Source organism: Colletotrichum lupini, chromosome 2, assembly GCF_023278565.1.
Source record: "Colletotrichum lupini chromosome 2, complete sequence".
Classification (NCBI taxonomy): domain Eukaryota; kingdom Fungi; phylum Ascomycota; class Sordariomycetes; order Glomerellales; family Glomerellaceae; genus Colletotrichum; species Colletotrichum lupini.
Window position 1 is genome coordinate 5648128 of NC_064675.1, and position 16085 is coordinate 5664212.

The window sequence follows — 16085 nt, forward strand, 5'->3', positions numbered from 1 at the left end:
GACCGGATGGAACCGAGGGATTGGAATGGCGAGCGACTATTAGATCGCCTTCATTCTCGCTGGAGGATGAATGGCATTGTTCGGTGGTTTGAGCCTGGGAATTGTGCCCCAATCGAGCGTCGCGCGACCAGAACAGACGTTTTGCGAGGGATGGAGGTGGGGAACGACGAGTTGGATGCATAAGTTATGCAGCTAGAAAACTCTTTTGCCCGGCCAAGGCCAAGGCCAAGGAAGCCAGAGTCAAGACAACGGAGAGAGACATGGCCATTCCGTCGGGAGGCAAGAAAGGGATTGTTCGAAGGGTGATGCAGTTGGAAGAATGACCCCGAGATTCCCGAATGACAGGTTTGATGTCTCGCAGGTGATGTTGCTGAAGCTCGATGCGGTTGGAACTGTGTTCACTCTTTCCAGCCTTTCGAAAAAAGTCTCAAGTGCCGACTCAGATGTGGTTTCCTATCTTGTCCGTCTCCAACTTCCTGCCCGTTGCTTCTTGGGAAAAAGTCTCAAACCCTGCAATTTGGAAAGGGCGAGCCCCTGCGCAAGTGGGATAAACATCTGGATAACGCTTGCCCGAATAGGGTTAGCGGGAAAGAAGGTAAACCGCAAACCTTCTGTTGTCCCTTCCCAAAGACATCGAGGCAGCAACGACAGACGGGACGTTGCGAGGTTTTGTGGAAGGCGCTGCCAATATCTGTTTCTTGTGTCCTCTGGCAGCATTCCCGAATCATCGGCAGCGTGCATTGCTTATTCAAGTCCATGGCAATGTGCACCGTCATCAACACCTCACGACATGCACGACGGACCAAGAGCTTGCAAGAGGCAGACACTTGACAGGCTGCCAGGACGTCATGGGCCGGATCATGGACGACGCCCTTTGCCCCTGAAATATAGCATCGACCCGTGTGTGTGCCAACCGCCACCAAGCCCTGAGCGTCGATAGTCGCTGGAGCCTGGTGGTGCTGGCAGCTATGTGTTTCCAAACGGGCGGACGCCTCTGATCCGCCAAATCAAACTTTTGCAGCGCCACAAACGGGCACTTGAAGCCCTTTGCCCAGGAGGCCGGCTGGCAGTTGGGTATCCTCTTCCGTGGTGTGGTCTCGGTGAAAGCTGACTGGACGCCACGTCGCGCGGCACAAACGCTAGCGAGAGAAGAAGCCCAGAAACCAGGGGCGAGTCAGCGTGCCTTTCTTCGTGCTAAGAACAGCTCCGGCGTCACACTGAGCGACAATTGACCTCGGGCCTGCACAATTTTGGCAGATGGACATCACATTCAGCCAATGGGAAGTCGGCCACGCTTATGCACCATGCAGGAACCAGCCGTGCAGCACACCATCTCAACTTTTGTGCACTCCCGTCTCCTACCCAGTGCGTGAGTGCAGACATCAGATGAGCGGGGGTCCAAGGGGTCGTCAGCTTGCCGCCGTTTCGTTTCTTCTCAGCTTTTTGTAGTGCTGTAATGTACTCTGGGCGATTCGTCTGGGCTCTTGTCTGTTCTTTTTCCCTTTAGAAATAATGCGGACAATTCCTTGGTTGTGTCGAACATGTACTCGAAAATAGCAGCCTGGAGGTTACCAGAAATTAAGCATGTCCCTGTCCATCCCATCTCTCGAGTACATGGCTTGGGCATACATCTTAACACAAGGTACTTTCATCTTGATTCTGACTGCCACGTTGTCGAGGTGCGACCCTCCTCACCACGCTCAACCTACCTTATGTACATTTACTGCTATCGCCCTGTGCTCGGGTACTTCATCGCCAGATGGCACTACCACGAACACTCCATGGCGTCACGGCTGAGCGTCCCTGGCCACCCTGCTAGTGCCTTCCTACCACCCGGGCCCCCTTCCCAGATCCAAGGTACCTCGCCGTAGCCTGCCAACTGCCACTCACGGTGTGCCCCCCGTCCCGCCCGGGTCTAGGTCCCAGCTGCCGTCCGATGAATATATTACTTCCCACTTCTTCCATCCTCCACCGTGGATCTACACCCCGACCTCACCTTCTCCATTCCACCACTTTTCCCTGTCGACACTTGCTGGGCATTTTATTCTCTCCTTTCATCATTCCTTTTCAACCCACAAAACGCTACAGCTTGCTGAGCACGTCCTCTCATTACAACTTCTAGACAGCCCTCTTTGACCTGTCTCATTCCACTCACTCACCACTTTCGTCACTCACCGAGTCGCGATATACACCCTTCACTTCACCAGGTGCTCCGGTATCAGCACCCATACAGTCCCTACTCAACCAGCAAGAGTCCCAGCGACCACTTTGATACCCGTCTCATACCGCACAATCACCCAACCGTACGATCAACCACCATGAAGTTCTCCGCTGCCACTACTTTGGCTGCCCTTCTGGGCGCCGCCTCGGCCGGCTCCAAGTCCGATGACAGAACCTTTGCCGTCCTCCGCTTCAACAACAAGCAGCTCGTCAAGACCCGTGTTGATCCCATCATCAACCCCGGAAAGCCCGCGACCCACGTTCACGGCGTCATGGGAGGAAGCAACTTTGGCATGTCGGCCACTGGCGAGACTCTATCCCAGTCCAAGTGCACCAACGCCATGATCAACGGCGACAACAGCGCCTACTGGTTCCCGTCTCTTTACTTCCAGGACCCCAAGACCAAGGAGTTTGAGGCTGTCGATGTTTTCTATGTCAACGTCTACTACTTGTGAGTATAGCTGTCTTCTGGGCTAAATCCTCTATTAACACCGCCCAGCTTCGATGGCACCGATGATGAGATCAAGGCCTTCCCCAAGGGCCTGCAGATCTTTAGCGGTAATTCCTCCGCTCGCGTTGCCCCGTCGTCTGGAGGCAAGGAGAACCTCGAGCCGGCGGACGGCTCCATCCAGCCTGTTCAGTGGACTTGCCCCAGATCCAACTACAACCCGCCATCGTACCCTGCCAACTCTGACGGCACTACCGCCGGCATCGTCGATCCCAACAATGACGGCTCCGGAGTCGGCTTCCCCGACCAGAACTGCGACGGCTACGCTTCTCCCCTCCGTGCCGATGTCCACATGCCTTCCTGCTACAACCCCAACGCTGCCCTGACCGACTACGAGAGCATGGCCTGGCCCTCGAACAAGGGTGCGTCGAACAGCCGCCGCAAGAACTGCCCTGCCGGATGGATCCACGTTCCTCACATGTTCTTCGAGGTCTACTGGGACACTCCCAAGTTTGCCAGCCGCTGGACTCCCGGCCAGGGCTCGCAGCCCTTTGTCCTCTCCAACGGTGATGCCACTGGTTACAGTCTCCACGCCGACTTCATCGCTGCTTGGGATGAGACCGTTCTCCAGCAAATCATTGACAACTGCAACGCCGGCTCTTCTGGTATGGACAAGTGCCCTGGTCTCCTCAAGGGCCTAAACACCAACAAGGACTGCACAACCTCCTCTCCCGTTGACGAAGTTGTCGATGGTCTCATGAGCAAGCTTCCCGGCAACAACCTCCTCACCTCCTTCGGTGCTGTCGTCAGCGGTGGCAGCAGCAGCGGCAGCAGCAGCGGCAGCGGTAGCGGCAGCGGTAGCGGCAGTGGTTCTGTTGCCAACCCTTCTGGTTCCTCTGCCTCGTCTGCGGCGACGGCTGCTTCTGCAAAGCCCTCCGCCGTCCAGCCTTCTGCCAGCAAGCCCGTCACCTCTGGCTACGTCAGCCAGGAGGAAGTCCCCAAGACATCCGCCGTGGTTTCTTCCGAGCTTCCCATTCAGGTCGCCCCTGAGAAGGCCAGCACCAAGGCTGCTGAGACGTCTGCCGCTGCCGCCGTCCCTACCACCAACGCAGTCGCGCCCAAGCCCTCGGCATCTGGGTGCTCCCGCAAGACCAGGACCGTCTACAAGACCGTCACCGTCACCTCTCCCGCAGAGGAGTCCAAGGCCGCTGCGACCCCCGCCGGCTCTACCGACAACTACAAGGCCCGTCGCCACGTCCACGAACACGAGCACCTCCACCGCCACCGCAGCAACCGCAAGTAAGCGGCTTGTCCATCGAACCTATGCGCGCCGCCAGCGTTTTGGTTGCGCTTGTATCAAACTTTTCTTCGTTAGACATTCTAGGGCCGTGGCTGGGATGGGAGTTTGAGACGTTGTTTTGTTTGGACACTGGGACTCGGCGGGGCTGTTTGGAAAAGCATCCCCATTTTCATGCGCGAGCATTCGCGCCAATTTCTTCTTTTTTTTGACGATGATGATGATCAGTTACATACACACCTTTGAACCGGGGGAAAGCAAAGCTTGGGGAACACGAGCAAGCTCAAGGGCAACTGGATTCCGCTTCTTGTTTGTACCTTGGAACACATACATTTCGATTCTTACATGGGTCTCTGCAGACGAGGCACCGCATTTGGGAAGGGGTTTTGAGAGGTGGTTATTTGCTTGGTAGTCAGATAGACAATTGAGCCAACCATGTTACCACCACTGACAAGTAAGCCGTGTGAGAGGTGTAAGGCCCACCAAATTGGCGCCTGGACGTCAAATTAAGGTTATTTCGTCCACGCGAAACAAGTCCACCTCATTCAATTGCGTTGCCAAACTCATGATCCAGATGCCGACTCAAAAGTTAATTTAACAAGTCGCAGTGACCATTTCTCAGCGAAGCAAGGGACACATCGAGACAGGTGCGTGTGTGACAGTCTCAATTGGCCAAGCAATCAACACGCCCGTCCACTGCCGCCGGTCCCCACAAATTCTCCGAGCCAGCGATGCCCACTGTAGAAATTTCTCTTCACCTCATCCGCCGATACCCCACAGCCGCACACCGAGACACGGCTGCGGTGACCAACGTCAATATACACGGACAGCCGGCACTATGTCGCTATATCACGAGGCTGCCGACATTCTTTCGGCGAGCTCCGACCACGGCGGCAGCTTAAAGAGTCGCGTCTTTGGCAAAAAAGGTCTCAAGTCGCCGCCAGCGCAGGTCTACGCCCTCGCACTGGAGACGTGCAAGTGGAGTGCCATCTTGAAGGAGGTCATCGAGGCGGCGGACATTCTGCGCCATGAGCGCAAGGTGAGTCTGCTGCATCGTCAAGTCGTTGACTGTCGCTGACTCTGCAGCTTACACCTTTGCTGGCGCTACTGCTGGTGCACGACTTCCTCCTGGCCAAGAAGGGTATCGCGCTGCCCCAGTCTCACGGTCTCAGGACAACCATTGAGCGGCACAAGGCGAGATTAACCTCTGAGCTCACGCGCGCCCGCCTGAGGAGGAAGGTGTCGTCGTTGGAACTGCTGCGGGCTGACGTCAACGCCAACGCGGACCCTGAAGGAAGACACCCTCGATGGATCAGGGTGAACGTGCTCAAGAGTACTGTGGAGGACCAGCTTGAGACCACTTTCAAGGGGTACGAGAGAGCGCTTTCCATCGAGGCCGTGACGCAGGCAACGGGAAAAGCCATCTTTATCGATACTCACATCCCCTACCTCCTCGCGGCATCGCCTGGAACGGATGTGACCAAGACGCAGGCTTATCTCAAGGGCGAGATCATTCTTCAGGACAAGGCGTCCTGCTTTCCAGCATACCTTCTGGACCCGCACTCGGAAGACGGCGACGTTATCGATTCGTGTGCGGCGCCGGGGAATAAGACAACGCATCTCGCAGCGATTGTCAAGTCGCATGAACCGGAGCAGGGAGCCCAGAAACAGACCATCTTTGCGTTCGAGAGGGACTCCAAGAGGGCCCAGACGCTGGAGAAGATGGTCAGGATTGCTGGCAGTCGAGGCATGACCAAGATTGGTCCTGGTCAGGACTTTTTAGACGTTGACCCCACGTCTGACACATACAAAGATGTCGGAGCCCTGCTGCTGGACCCCAGCTGCTCTGGCAGCGGTATCGTAGGGCGTGATTCGATGCCAGAACTGCATCTCCCGGAAGTCTCTGGCCCGCCTGGATCCAAGAACACAAAGGGAAAGCCGTCCAAACAGGACGACCGCAAGCGCAAGCGGGACGAAAAGGAGGAGCCCGGTGCGGTGATGGTCGATGATGACGGCAACACGGTCGAGGTTCAGTCGGAGCAGGAGCTGCAAAAGCGTCTGGACGCGTTAGCCGGCTTCCAACTGACGCTTCTGCTTCACGCCATGACGTTTCCCGGTGCCAAGAAGATCACCTACTCCACCTGCTCGATACACGCAGAGGAGAATGAGGGCGTGGTGATCAAGGCCCTCGCGTCAAAGGTTGCGAAAGAGCGTGGCTGGACGATCCTACCGAGGCAGAAGCAGGTCCGCGGTATGCGGGAGTGGCCCGTCCGTGGACTGCCCGAGGCGGCTGGAGGTGATGAGACTGTAGCGGAAGCGTGTATTCGTACGTACAAGGGCGACGGTCACGGCGTAATGGGATTCTTCGTTGCTGCGTTTGCGAGAGAGGAGACGGTCGACGGGGATGGACCGTACTTGAGAGACGACGAAGGACGGATCGTGAGGGATATGGCTGGGATGCCGGTGCTCAAGAGCACAGGGAAGCCTGTGGTACTGGAGACGGCGAATGTGAGCACGCCCGAGCAGGAGAATTCAAGTGAAGAGGAGAGTGAGGACGCAAGCGATGAAGGCAGCGGCGAGGACGAGTGGAACGGGTTTGACTAGGTCGGCTCTATGGAAGAGAGGTGGTGCTTGTAATAGGATAATCTATCAGTCTACTCGGGCTCTCCTTCGTATCTGCCACGACGTGTGTACTTTGACCTGCTCCTTCCTCCTCGAGGAACAACATCTATCTCCAGGAAAGCGGGTCCTCAGCCCTTCCCGGCAACACTTTTGCCTCGAGCCTTCCTTCCCTGCTCCGTCTTTCCAACTTGCGTGCCTTATGTTTCTCTCAGCCTCGGTAGATTTGCCCTCCTCTCGTAGGTGCACCGGGCTACACTTGGTGACCGCTTTCACATTGTTATGAATATCGTCATTTCCGCTTTGTCATGCATGCGGCAGAGACCGAACGACAAAGGGAACAAGGGCAGGAATGTTGAGTCACCGTTGATTGTTGTATATTGAGAATGGCGTTTGGATCGGGATTTTCTTCATAACTGATAATAGAAAAAGTACTGTAGAGTCGTGGTTCCCTGCAATGTGACCTTGAACAAGCCTGGACCTTGTCCAGGAGTCAATCCCTGTCGCCCATCAGACAGGGGTAACCGACGACATCCCACCCTTTCTATTCCATCAATCTCTTCCTCTCATCCTTCCAAAAACCACCAAGGAAAGAGAAAATGGTTTCTCATCGCTTTCTGTGGATGCTCCTGGTGCCATTGGTACCTGGGGCGGCGGGGCAGGACCAGGTCCCGCTCAGCAACGAGATGAGGTTGATTGCCTGTGAGTACATCTGACGGATAAAGTAGACATGAGCTGACAGTTGTAGGTGCCAAGGTAGGATGAACTCGATAGGGTGTGGTCATATTGCTGACCAAAAGGTTGATTGCAGTCTCCAGAGATCTCCAAGCACCTAACGGCAGAGTGGGAAGCAGCGCAATCCTCAGCCAACCTCCCCATGGCCTGGATCGAGGACGCCGCCGAGGACCACTGCGTAGACGTGCCAGCGACCGCCTACCCCTCCGTCAAGCTCTTGCGCGACGGCGAGCCGGCGGTAGACTACCTAGGTCCTATAACGAGCGACGAGTGAGTCTGCAGCCCTCCTCGCAGCAAAGCTAACACGTCTACCACCAGAATTCTACGTTTCAGCGACCGCGCCCGACGGCCTCAAGTCTCCAGCGTCTCAATCGAGGAAGCCGAGTCCTTTGGCAATAGCGACGCTTTTGTCTGCGTAGCTCACCTCGGTCCAGATGAGCCGGCGCTCCGGCGGGCCTTTGAGGCCGTAGCGCAGAAGCACTGGGCCGAGTTCACCTTTGGCATCGTCGATACGCCAACATCCGCGGACGCCAAGGTCGTGTGCCGCAAACGCGACGACGAGAGCACGCACACGCGGAGCGCGGCAGACGGGCTCGAGGGCTGGGTCCTGGAAGTGTCCAGGCCCGTCATCGCGGAGCTGACGCCCTTGAACCACCAGCGATTCGTCGACGTATGTCTTGCCTTGTCACAGCAGAAGCAGCTATAAAGAATACTGACGAAACACAGCGCGCATGGCCAATCGTCTACATCTTCTCGCCCTCCCCGCAAACCCGCGCCTCCATCCGCGCAGACCTCCACGACTTTGCAAAGAAGCAGTACGCCTCCCTGACACCCGTCCCAGTCGACCCGAACCGCTTCCCCGACCTCCCCGCCAAGCTCGGCCTCGGCCCCGACGTCGCCGAAGACGCGTACCCCGTCGGCGCGGTCCACCAGGTCTCCAACGGGAGGATCTACCCGTACCCCAAGGGCAAGGCTTTTACGCCGCGCGAGCTGCAGGGGTGGGGGCTGGACGTGTGGCAGGGACGGGTCAAGCCGTGGACGCCGCCGGGGCAGGAGGCTGTGGACGACAAGGCTGGGTCGGTGAAGAGTAACGTGAGGGTTCTGAGCTCGCATAATCTCAAGGTGAAGAACATTCCGGGGCTGAAGATCAAGATTGGCGGGCGGGAGCGGGATGAATTATAGGGCGATTGACTTTGAGTGTTGATCTATTACTCTATGATTATACAGATGAGGGGGGGTCTATCTGGTATCTAATGTCGGCTCCTGTGGCCTGTCTAGTATGCTCTGAAAACTGCCCAAAACTCCTTGCAAATGCTAACATCATGCCGTGACACGTGTCGCTCCGGGTATCATTGTCTATCCATGCTCCCATCTCCAGATACGTAGTGAAGAAATGTCATCTATGCGTCGTCTAAGTTAAGCCTTGGGAGTCTCAGGCTCACCCTGGACGGTCCGCTCGTCATCGGACAAAACACCGCCGTCGCTGGCAGAGACGGACTTGCTGCGCTTGTGCTCCTTCTCGTGCGCCCGCTCCTCGGCCATGGCGTCATCCTCGTTGACCTCCTCGTGCGTCTTGCGCATGCGCTCCAGCACTTCAGCGGCCTCGGCGGCGAAGGCGCACTTTGCGCGGATGGCGGGACCGAACTTGTAAAAGAGGAAGGGGACCGGCAGACAGGCGAGGGCGAGGAAGGCCGGGATGGACGAGGCCCAGTGGATGCCGAGGTTCTCGTACATTTGCGTGGTGAAGAGGGGGAAGGCGGCGCCGAAGAGGGACCGCATGACCGAGTTGGCGGCCAGGACGGAGGCGGCGAAGATGACGTACGAGTCGACGAGGTAGTTGAGCAAGCTGAGGAAGACGAGGACGAGACCCGCGGCGAAGAAGCCCGAGGCGATGATGGAGACGACCCAGTGGATCTCGGGGCCGTTGGTCCAGGCGAACCAGAAGAGGCCGATGGGAAGGAGGCAGGCTCCGACCATGGATGGCGGGAGACGGGCCTCGGGCGGGGCGAAGCCGCCGTGGGCGGCAGAGACCTTGAGATAGCGGCGGCTGTCGAAGCCGGTATAGACGACGGCAAAGACCATGCCGACGGCGACACCGAGGAAGGCCAGGCCGCCGACGCCAGGGGACCAGCCGCGGCCGCGCTGGAAGACGATGGGGAAGGCGGCGAAGAGCATGTAGAGGGTGCCGTAGACGATGGCCATGTAGATGGAGGTCAAGAGGACGATGGGCTCCCTGAAGAGGAGGATCCAGGGGCGGGAGAGGGCGACCTTGAACTGCTCGACGGCGGTCTTGCGGGGCGCGTGGGCCTCGTACTTTGAAATGTAGTTCTTGCCCGTGATCTTGGCGAGCTTATCGGCGCGGCGGCGGAGGAGGACGGGCGCGTACGTCTCGGGGACGGTCAGGGCGACGACGATGAGGACGACACCGGTGAAGATGGCCATGAGGCCCTCGATCCAGCGCCAGCCTTCCGCGACGCCGAGGAAACCACCAACAATGGGGCCTATAATGGTTAGCTGGGACTTACAGACTCGGGCAAAGGAGCATACCAATAGACGGGCCGAGGAAAGGAGCGGCAGCAAAGATGGCCGTGGCCAGGCCGCGCTCTTGGGCGTTGAACATGTCGGCAATAACACCGCCGGCGTTGGTCATAGGCGAAGCACCAAAGGTGCCGGCGAAGAAGCGTAGGATGATGAGCGTCTCAATGTTTTGCGCACCGGCGGCACCGGCGTTGAAGGCAGTGAGGGCGATGTAGGTGGCGATGAAGAGATACTGACGTCCGTACAGCTCAGAAAGGGGTGCCCACATGAGAGGACCGACGGCGAAGCCAACAACGAAGAGGGAGACGCCCAGGATACCAATTTCGGTCGACACCTTGAAGTCGCGAATAACCTCTGCGATACCTCCAGAGAAGGCCGTGCTCACAAAGGCGACGGCCAGGGTGGCGATGGCCTGCTCGATGGTGTAAGTCCACTTCTTCCACTTGGGGAAGGTCTGGGGGTTGTGGGCATCCTCGGGGAGGAAGTCAACGACAAAGGGAGCCTCGTGGGTGCCTTGTCCGGGGTATTTCCGTTGGAGGACGGCCTCTGTCACGCCGGCCTGGTCGAAGAGGAGGTGAAAGTAGTTGGCCTTGTTCACGGGTTTCTGGGCCTCGACATCGGCCTCGGTCGCCGTGATGGACGATGATGATGAGTGCGGCGCCGACGCCATGGTGACTGGCGGTTGGCTGGCTGTCCTCGTGGGTATTAAGCTTATCTAGTGTTGGACTGTGCTTGGATGACGATCGTCGTTGATGCTACGATAGGCGCTGAAGTCTAGGTCGGATGAGCGAGAGATCTGATCCGTAACCCGGAGACTTGGGACGGCCCATCGTCTATATACTGCGTAGGCCGGACTTGGTCTTGGGTGGGGATTTCCAATGAGATTTCCATCCCCTTCGTCGGTGCCCGTATCAACACACACACCCATCTCCATCGGCCAGGGGGGGTGGTGTTGATCCACCGGTGCAAGCCCACCCGGGCGGTTTGTCTTCCGCACGCCCATTTCCCATGACTAAACCGCACGGAGTCGGTCGTAGAGGACGGGGACGAACCAGCGGAGGGTCACTTATCTCCGGCTCGGGTTAGGATCGAACGCTTTGCAGGCAGTCTGATACAATACTTGGCGCGGGATCTGACAGGAGTCACAAGACGGGATTAGGCCAGGAGCCGCACGATTTGGCTTTGTCAGATATGCGATGGCAGGTGGTTTGCTGTGCAGGGAATGGACGAACGCAAGCTGAGGTCTGCAGAGTGGATCTCTACTTTGATCGGAGCAGAGCTTTTCTTCTTTCCTCCGTCCGTTTTTTTTTTCTCTTTCAGGTACGTACCCGCTTGCGCCGCATGCACGGCGGAATGACGTGGTTTAGCGAAACCAAGGGACGGCCACACCGGGCCTAGTTCGCCGAGGCAACGTGCCAGAGACGATATTTCATGGGCTGGCGGCCCGCTAACGGGGACCCACCAACCGGGATGTCGGCGGACCTGGCCACCGTGCCGAGGTGCAACCCTTCCAACTCCAACGGATTTCGAGACTATTGGCCTCGAGCCCTTCGACTAGGTATCAGTCTGTCCCCCTATTTTCTCATTACAAAGCCTTGAGACAGGACATTTCGGACTTTGCTCAACTTCGTCTCACCCCCAAACGAACGCGCACGCACTCGCAGTCGGACTACTACGAGGAGGCCGACTCTTTTAATATGTTTGACTGATTCATGGCAAGGGATTCATCATCGTCGACCACCAACGCCGTCCGAACGGCATCCCACCAACATACGATGCAGATGCAGCTGTGCAGCAAACGACATGACGGATGAACTACTAACCAGGGGCTTATCGTCTGTTGGCGCTACGCTCTACGGACCTCCCAGATCTGGACACCCGGTGATAAGAGGTTGCGAACTAACCAGTCGATTCGAGCATTCGGTGCATCGGCCGAGCGACCATCGACAGTAGTCAGTCGTACGGATACATCGACGCTGTTGACTTGCACAAGCAGGGCTTTTTCTGATTTAGCCTTCGACACCTTATTCTTATTTACAAAGTAAAGGCATTCGGAGCCGGCCCACTAGTCCGTACCCATCGGGACCGAATCTACAAAGTGCACGCAGTTGTGGCGTCCGGGAGGGCCCCTGCATGTCTGGCCTGCTTGGCTCCCGAGCCGTCGGCTCTTGCGAAAATCTGTAAAATTGCTTGATTGCCTGGACCGCCGCATCCCTCTTCCGGACTGGTCAGCCCATGAAATCTGGGTCTCGAAAGACCATGCGAGAGTCCCATTCGATCGTGCCGTCACAGATCCACCTTTTGCTTATCAACTCAACCTCGGAACTCGAGCCTTGGCAGACCGCAGAGGCGCACTGTTTCTGTCTTGTTTTTACGGCCCACGGCCTTTGACCGAGCGGCTGCAAATCACCAAAGGCGAGCCTCGGCTGTCAATTGTTGTGGCGTCGAAAATAAACTCGAATTTCAATGTCACCCTGCCTAACCCATGCAATTGGTCCCGCTAGAGCTAAATGACGATCGATCAAAGGACAACATGTTCTAGAACGGCGTCCGTCCGCGATGCACAATCTTAGTCTCGCCCACGCCGTGCATCCGTAAGGCGTATGCCTCCGCGGGCCTTGAAGTGCCTCATAAAGTCCGAACTGGGTCCGGCAGCGCGACGGCTCCGGTCCGCCAAGACCAATCCTTCGGCGAATTTTGTCGTCTCCTTGAGACTGGCCCCGAACAACTTCATCAGCTCCGGCCACGCGTCAAAGTGCTCGACCGAATCGACCTTGATCTCGACGAGCCGGAGTTGGTTACCGGTCGAGATGATGGGCAAGAGGTGCATCAGCAACGACGTCTTCAGGTCCTGTCTCTCCTTTTCAAGGAGATCTGTCACTCGTTAGTCCGAACACCCCCCGGGAGAGCACCCGACTTACAGCACATCCGCAGCGCAAACTCGATGTCGACCACGTCCTCCGCGTCCACCAATTGTATGTACGGCACCGTGTGGTTCCAGACAAGCATGCGGGTGATCTTCTCAAATGACTTGGCCTCGTTGAGCAGACCCGCCGCCAGGCCTAGCCTCCACAAGTCGCCGACCGTCAAGTGGTCAATCGACGGCTCGTGGTAGTGCAGCATGGTTTGCGACGCGTATTTGAGCGCGTCAATCAAGTCGTACTTGTCGGCGACAACCGCCACCTCGAGGATCGAGTCCGCTGCCGCGATCTGGCACACGCGCGAGTTCTGGTGGTGCAGGATGTTGAGGATCAGCTCCATGATCTCGGGGTCTTCGTCCGGGAGGCTGATCTTGACGGGTTCTGATCCCCTGTCCAGCAGCTTCTGCCCTTCGGAAAAGCGCGGCCCCAGCATCGCGCCAAACACCCTTGACGCCCGCTTCAGTATGAGCGAGTCTACGCGCAGCTCTGTTGTCTCCTCGCCGAGTCCTACGACGAGGATCACGTCGCCGTCCGGCACGACGGGCACGCCGCTGTAGTTGCGCGACCACATCCGCGCCGCGAAGCTGGCGGGCGACCGCACCTCAAAGAACTTTTCCTGTGTCGGCTTGTCGATCGCCATGTGCTTGCTGAGTGGTTGGTCCATTGTCGGTGGTCGGTGAAGGGTGACGATGACGAGACTTGCAGTGTTTTCCGTCCCCCGACTTTTTTTTCAGTAGATAGTTTTCCATCGCCACCGTTTAGTCTTTCCCCTCAAACGCAGCTCCTTGTGGAGAGTCAGTCTGGTGGTGTCGTGCCAGGAACATCCAGGCCCCTCAGGCTCGGATGAGACGCCCGGCGCAAACGAGATGCCCTTGGTGGTGTCTCCCCCGACTCAGCTCGTGGGCAGTGAGGTGAATGGCGTCAGAGCCGAGGCTGCTTTTGGTCGATTGAGTCTGGAGTTTGGCCGGGTTTCCCCAGCGGGACAGCGTGTGGCCTATGCGGGATGAGGCTGCCCCCTTACGTCTGCGCATAGCATGCGAGTTCTCCCTGCTGACGCGAGCCTTGTTGGGCCGGTTGAAACTTTGAAGGTGCATTCAGCTTGTGGCCCCAATTCTTCTGTTTCGGGGTTTATCTGGCTGGCAAGCCCCATGAGAGTTGTTTGATGGGAGTATTTTCGGCGAGAGCGAGGAGGAGGAGGTGGTGGCTCGAGCTTGTCGGGAGGGGCAACGATGTCGGCCTTGGTCAGCAACGAAGGTCATCACAAAGGCCTGGGTCGAGTGGCTCAGCCGGGTTGTTTCGGTGAGAAAGTGTTAACACCCAGTCGTCGAATTCTGCTCGGTGTGGCTGAGATTGGGCACTTTGGTAGTGACCAAAGTCAATTCGACTGCGGCTGATCATGCGTCGGTGATCCGCAGTGCTGTGACGGAGGCACGTGTTGGCTGTGGCGGCGGAAGTCGTCCCATCTCTTGTTGGTCGGATGGCTGACATTGTTGGTCATGACCTGATTTGCGTACGATGGCGGGATATGCCGCAGCAGAGCCTTGGATCCGAAGAATCGTTAGATCTAGGTTTATGATGATGAAGCCTACATACCTTAATCAAGCGTCGTTCAGACTCTCTATCCTATTCTTTCATCAGTATTATCCAGAAAAAAAGACAGCCGTTATTTCAAAAGATCCAGACACGAGATGATAGCCAGAGGGACCATAGACAAGATCAAGGGGCCTCGATATGACCACAGACCATATGGAAACACTATTTTCATGTTCCAATCACCGCCATTCCTTCCTCGTGTGAGTCTGAGAACCATATGCAGTTTCCGTGCACAACCAAGAGCACAGAAGTGAATCGCTAGGGAATCGAACCCTACCCGTAGATTACTCTGGGGCCGCCAGGATGACTTTAGGACTGCGGTCTAAGGATTTTCAACCTTGGATTCAGGCTTTCGCCTAGAAAGAAATGAGGTACAGGCTTTCGCCCAGCGGCTTTTGTCGAGTAGTCGAGACGCTTCGTCGCAACGAGCTAGAGGTCAGAGCCATCATAGCAGGCGAATGAATTCGACGATATATAGATCGATATTGCAAAAGTTTTCCGAGGGAAAGGAATCGAAGCCTTGATTTAGTCGTAACCAAGTCTGGCGCCAACATTGTTTTCATCATTATCGTCTGAATCACTCAAGGCACCGACGAAGGCTTTCCAGGTTTGGAAATCTGTCCGAGAGGATGTGCCAGTAGAATTTGCTGGGCGCGGATTGAGCGTCAGGACCGTCGGAGCACCAGAGGAAGAAATGTCATCGGCTTTGCGAGCAGGAGCAGGAGAAGAAAGAAGGGGCGTGGAGGAAACGACAGCGCCGGAGGTCTCTGAGGTCGCACCATCATCGTTACCATATCGCTCCGATCTGATCTTCATCTCGTTGGTCAAGAACTCTTGTGCAAGCCGCATGCGTTCAGCGTCAGTCGGAGCAGCGAGTCCTGATTCAATATAGTCGAAGTCTCGTCGAGCCATGTCAAAGTCATATCGCTGAGTTGTTCGGGAAGCAGATGGAAGTGTGGCTGTGGGGCCTGGGGATGGAACGGGGAGTGGCATTTGCGCTGCTGAGCTGTTCGGGAAAGAGACGGAGCTTCGACTGTGGGACCCGTGGATGAGACAGGATGGGGCATCGGTTTCTCAGGCGTTTCCGCAGCGCTGCTGGCTGCATTGGAATTACGAAGCCCGTGCCTAGCAGCGGCTGGAATAGCCCGATACGCAGTTAGAAAAGCGTGTTGTGTGTAGACGAAGTTGAACTTACGAGGTTTCTGCCTCTGTTTAATTGGACGATCAACTCGCGGGTGCCTCTTGGTCCTGGGTACATGACCCCTTTGAGGTCTCGATCGGCCCTGACACAGTCGTTGCGCTCTCTGAACGAGAGGAACACGACTCCATCATGACCCGACGGGCGACTCGAGGGAGGCTAATTGAAGCTGGCAGAGTCCGGCTTGGCGAGCTTCGAATTGAGGAAAGCCTCGACGCGGGCCCTGGTCTCCGCAAACGGGAGGCTCTTGACTCTGAGAAGTCTTCTGTTCTTGCGGTAAGGAGAAAGGACAATGTCGAATCTCTCCTGGTCGTCCTTGTCGTTGGCTTCAATGCCGCGGCTGCCGCTGAATGCCATTCTATGACGTGAATGAATGACTGAATCAACCTGTAATTCGTCGCACTTACCTGGGAAGTCTTGCTGAATGTAATTTGTCTTTCATTTGTTGATATTGTTGAAGTCTTTCCAGAGAAGTTGCAGTGGAGAAAACCTGATGCGTTGGTGTGAGGTACCTAA

At 56.8% G+C, this 16085-nt stretch overlaps 4 protein-coding genes across 4 annotated transcripts; 1 reads left to right on the forward strand and 3 right to left on the reverse strand.

Moving 5' to 3' along the window:
- Positions 1 to 1304: 1304 nt before the first annotated feature.
- Positions 1305 to 8501, forward strand: CLUP02_04032 (NOL1/NOP2/sun family protein; the record flags this gene model as incomplete). The annotated part of the gene is made up of 17 exons (XM_049283049.1): positions 1305 to 1369; positions 1450 to 1486; positions 1558 to 1744; positions 1799 to 2021; positions 2123 to 2671; positions 2720 to 3967; positions 4194 to 4373; positions 4425 to 4518; positions 4588 to 5004; positions 5052 to 6550; positions 6606 to 6846; positions 6906 to 6943; positions 7059 to 7286; positions 7313 to 7340; positions 7396 to 7589; positions 7638 to 7989; positions 8046 to 8501. The coding sequence occupies 17 exons, from the start codon at positions 1305 to 1307 to the stop codon at positions 8499 to 8501; spliced, it is 6036 nt and encodes a 2011-aa protein (XP_049140192.1).
- Positions 8502 to 8735: 234 nt separating this feature from the next.
- CLUP02_04033 (major facilitator superfamily transporter) lies at positions 8736 to 10527 on the reverse strand (the record flags this gene model as incomplete). The annotated part of the gene is made up of 2 exons (XM_049283050.1): positions 8736 to 9820; positions 9867 to 10527. The coding sequence occupies 2 exons, from the start codon at positions 10525 to 10527 to the stop codon at positions 8736 to 8738; spliced, it is 1746 nt and encodes a 581-aa protein (XP_049140193.1).
- A 1899-nt stretch (positions 10528 to 12426) lies between these two features.
- Positions 12427 to 13442, reverse strand: CLUP02_04034 (BTB/POZ domain-containing protein; the record flags this gene model as incomplete). Its single annotated transcript, XM_049283051.1, has 2 exons — positions 12427 to 12731; positions 12779 to 13442. The coding sequence occupies 2 exons, from the start codon at positions 13440 to 13442 to the stop codon at positions 12427 to 12429; spliced, it is 969 nt and encodes a 322-aa protein (XP_049140194.1).
- A 1454-nt stretch (positions 13443 to 14896) lies between these two features.
- CLUP02_04035 (uncharacterized protein) lies at positions 14897 to 15926 on the reverse strand (the record flags this gene model as incomplete). Its single annotated transcript, XM_049283052.1, has 3 exons — positions 14897 to 15377; positions 15628 to 15728; positions 15786 to 15926. 3 exons carry the CDS (start codon positions 15924 to 15926, stop codon positions 14897 to 14899), a joined length of 723 nt encoding a protein of 240 aa, XP_049140195.1.
- Between the last annotated feature and the right edge of the window lie 159 nt (positions 15927 to 16085).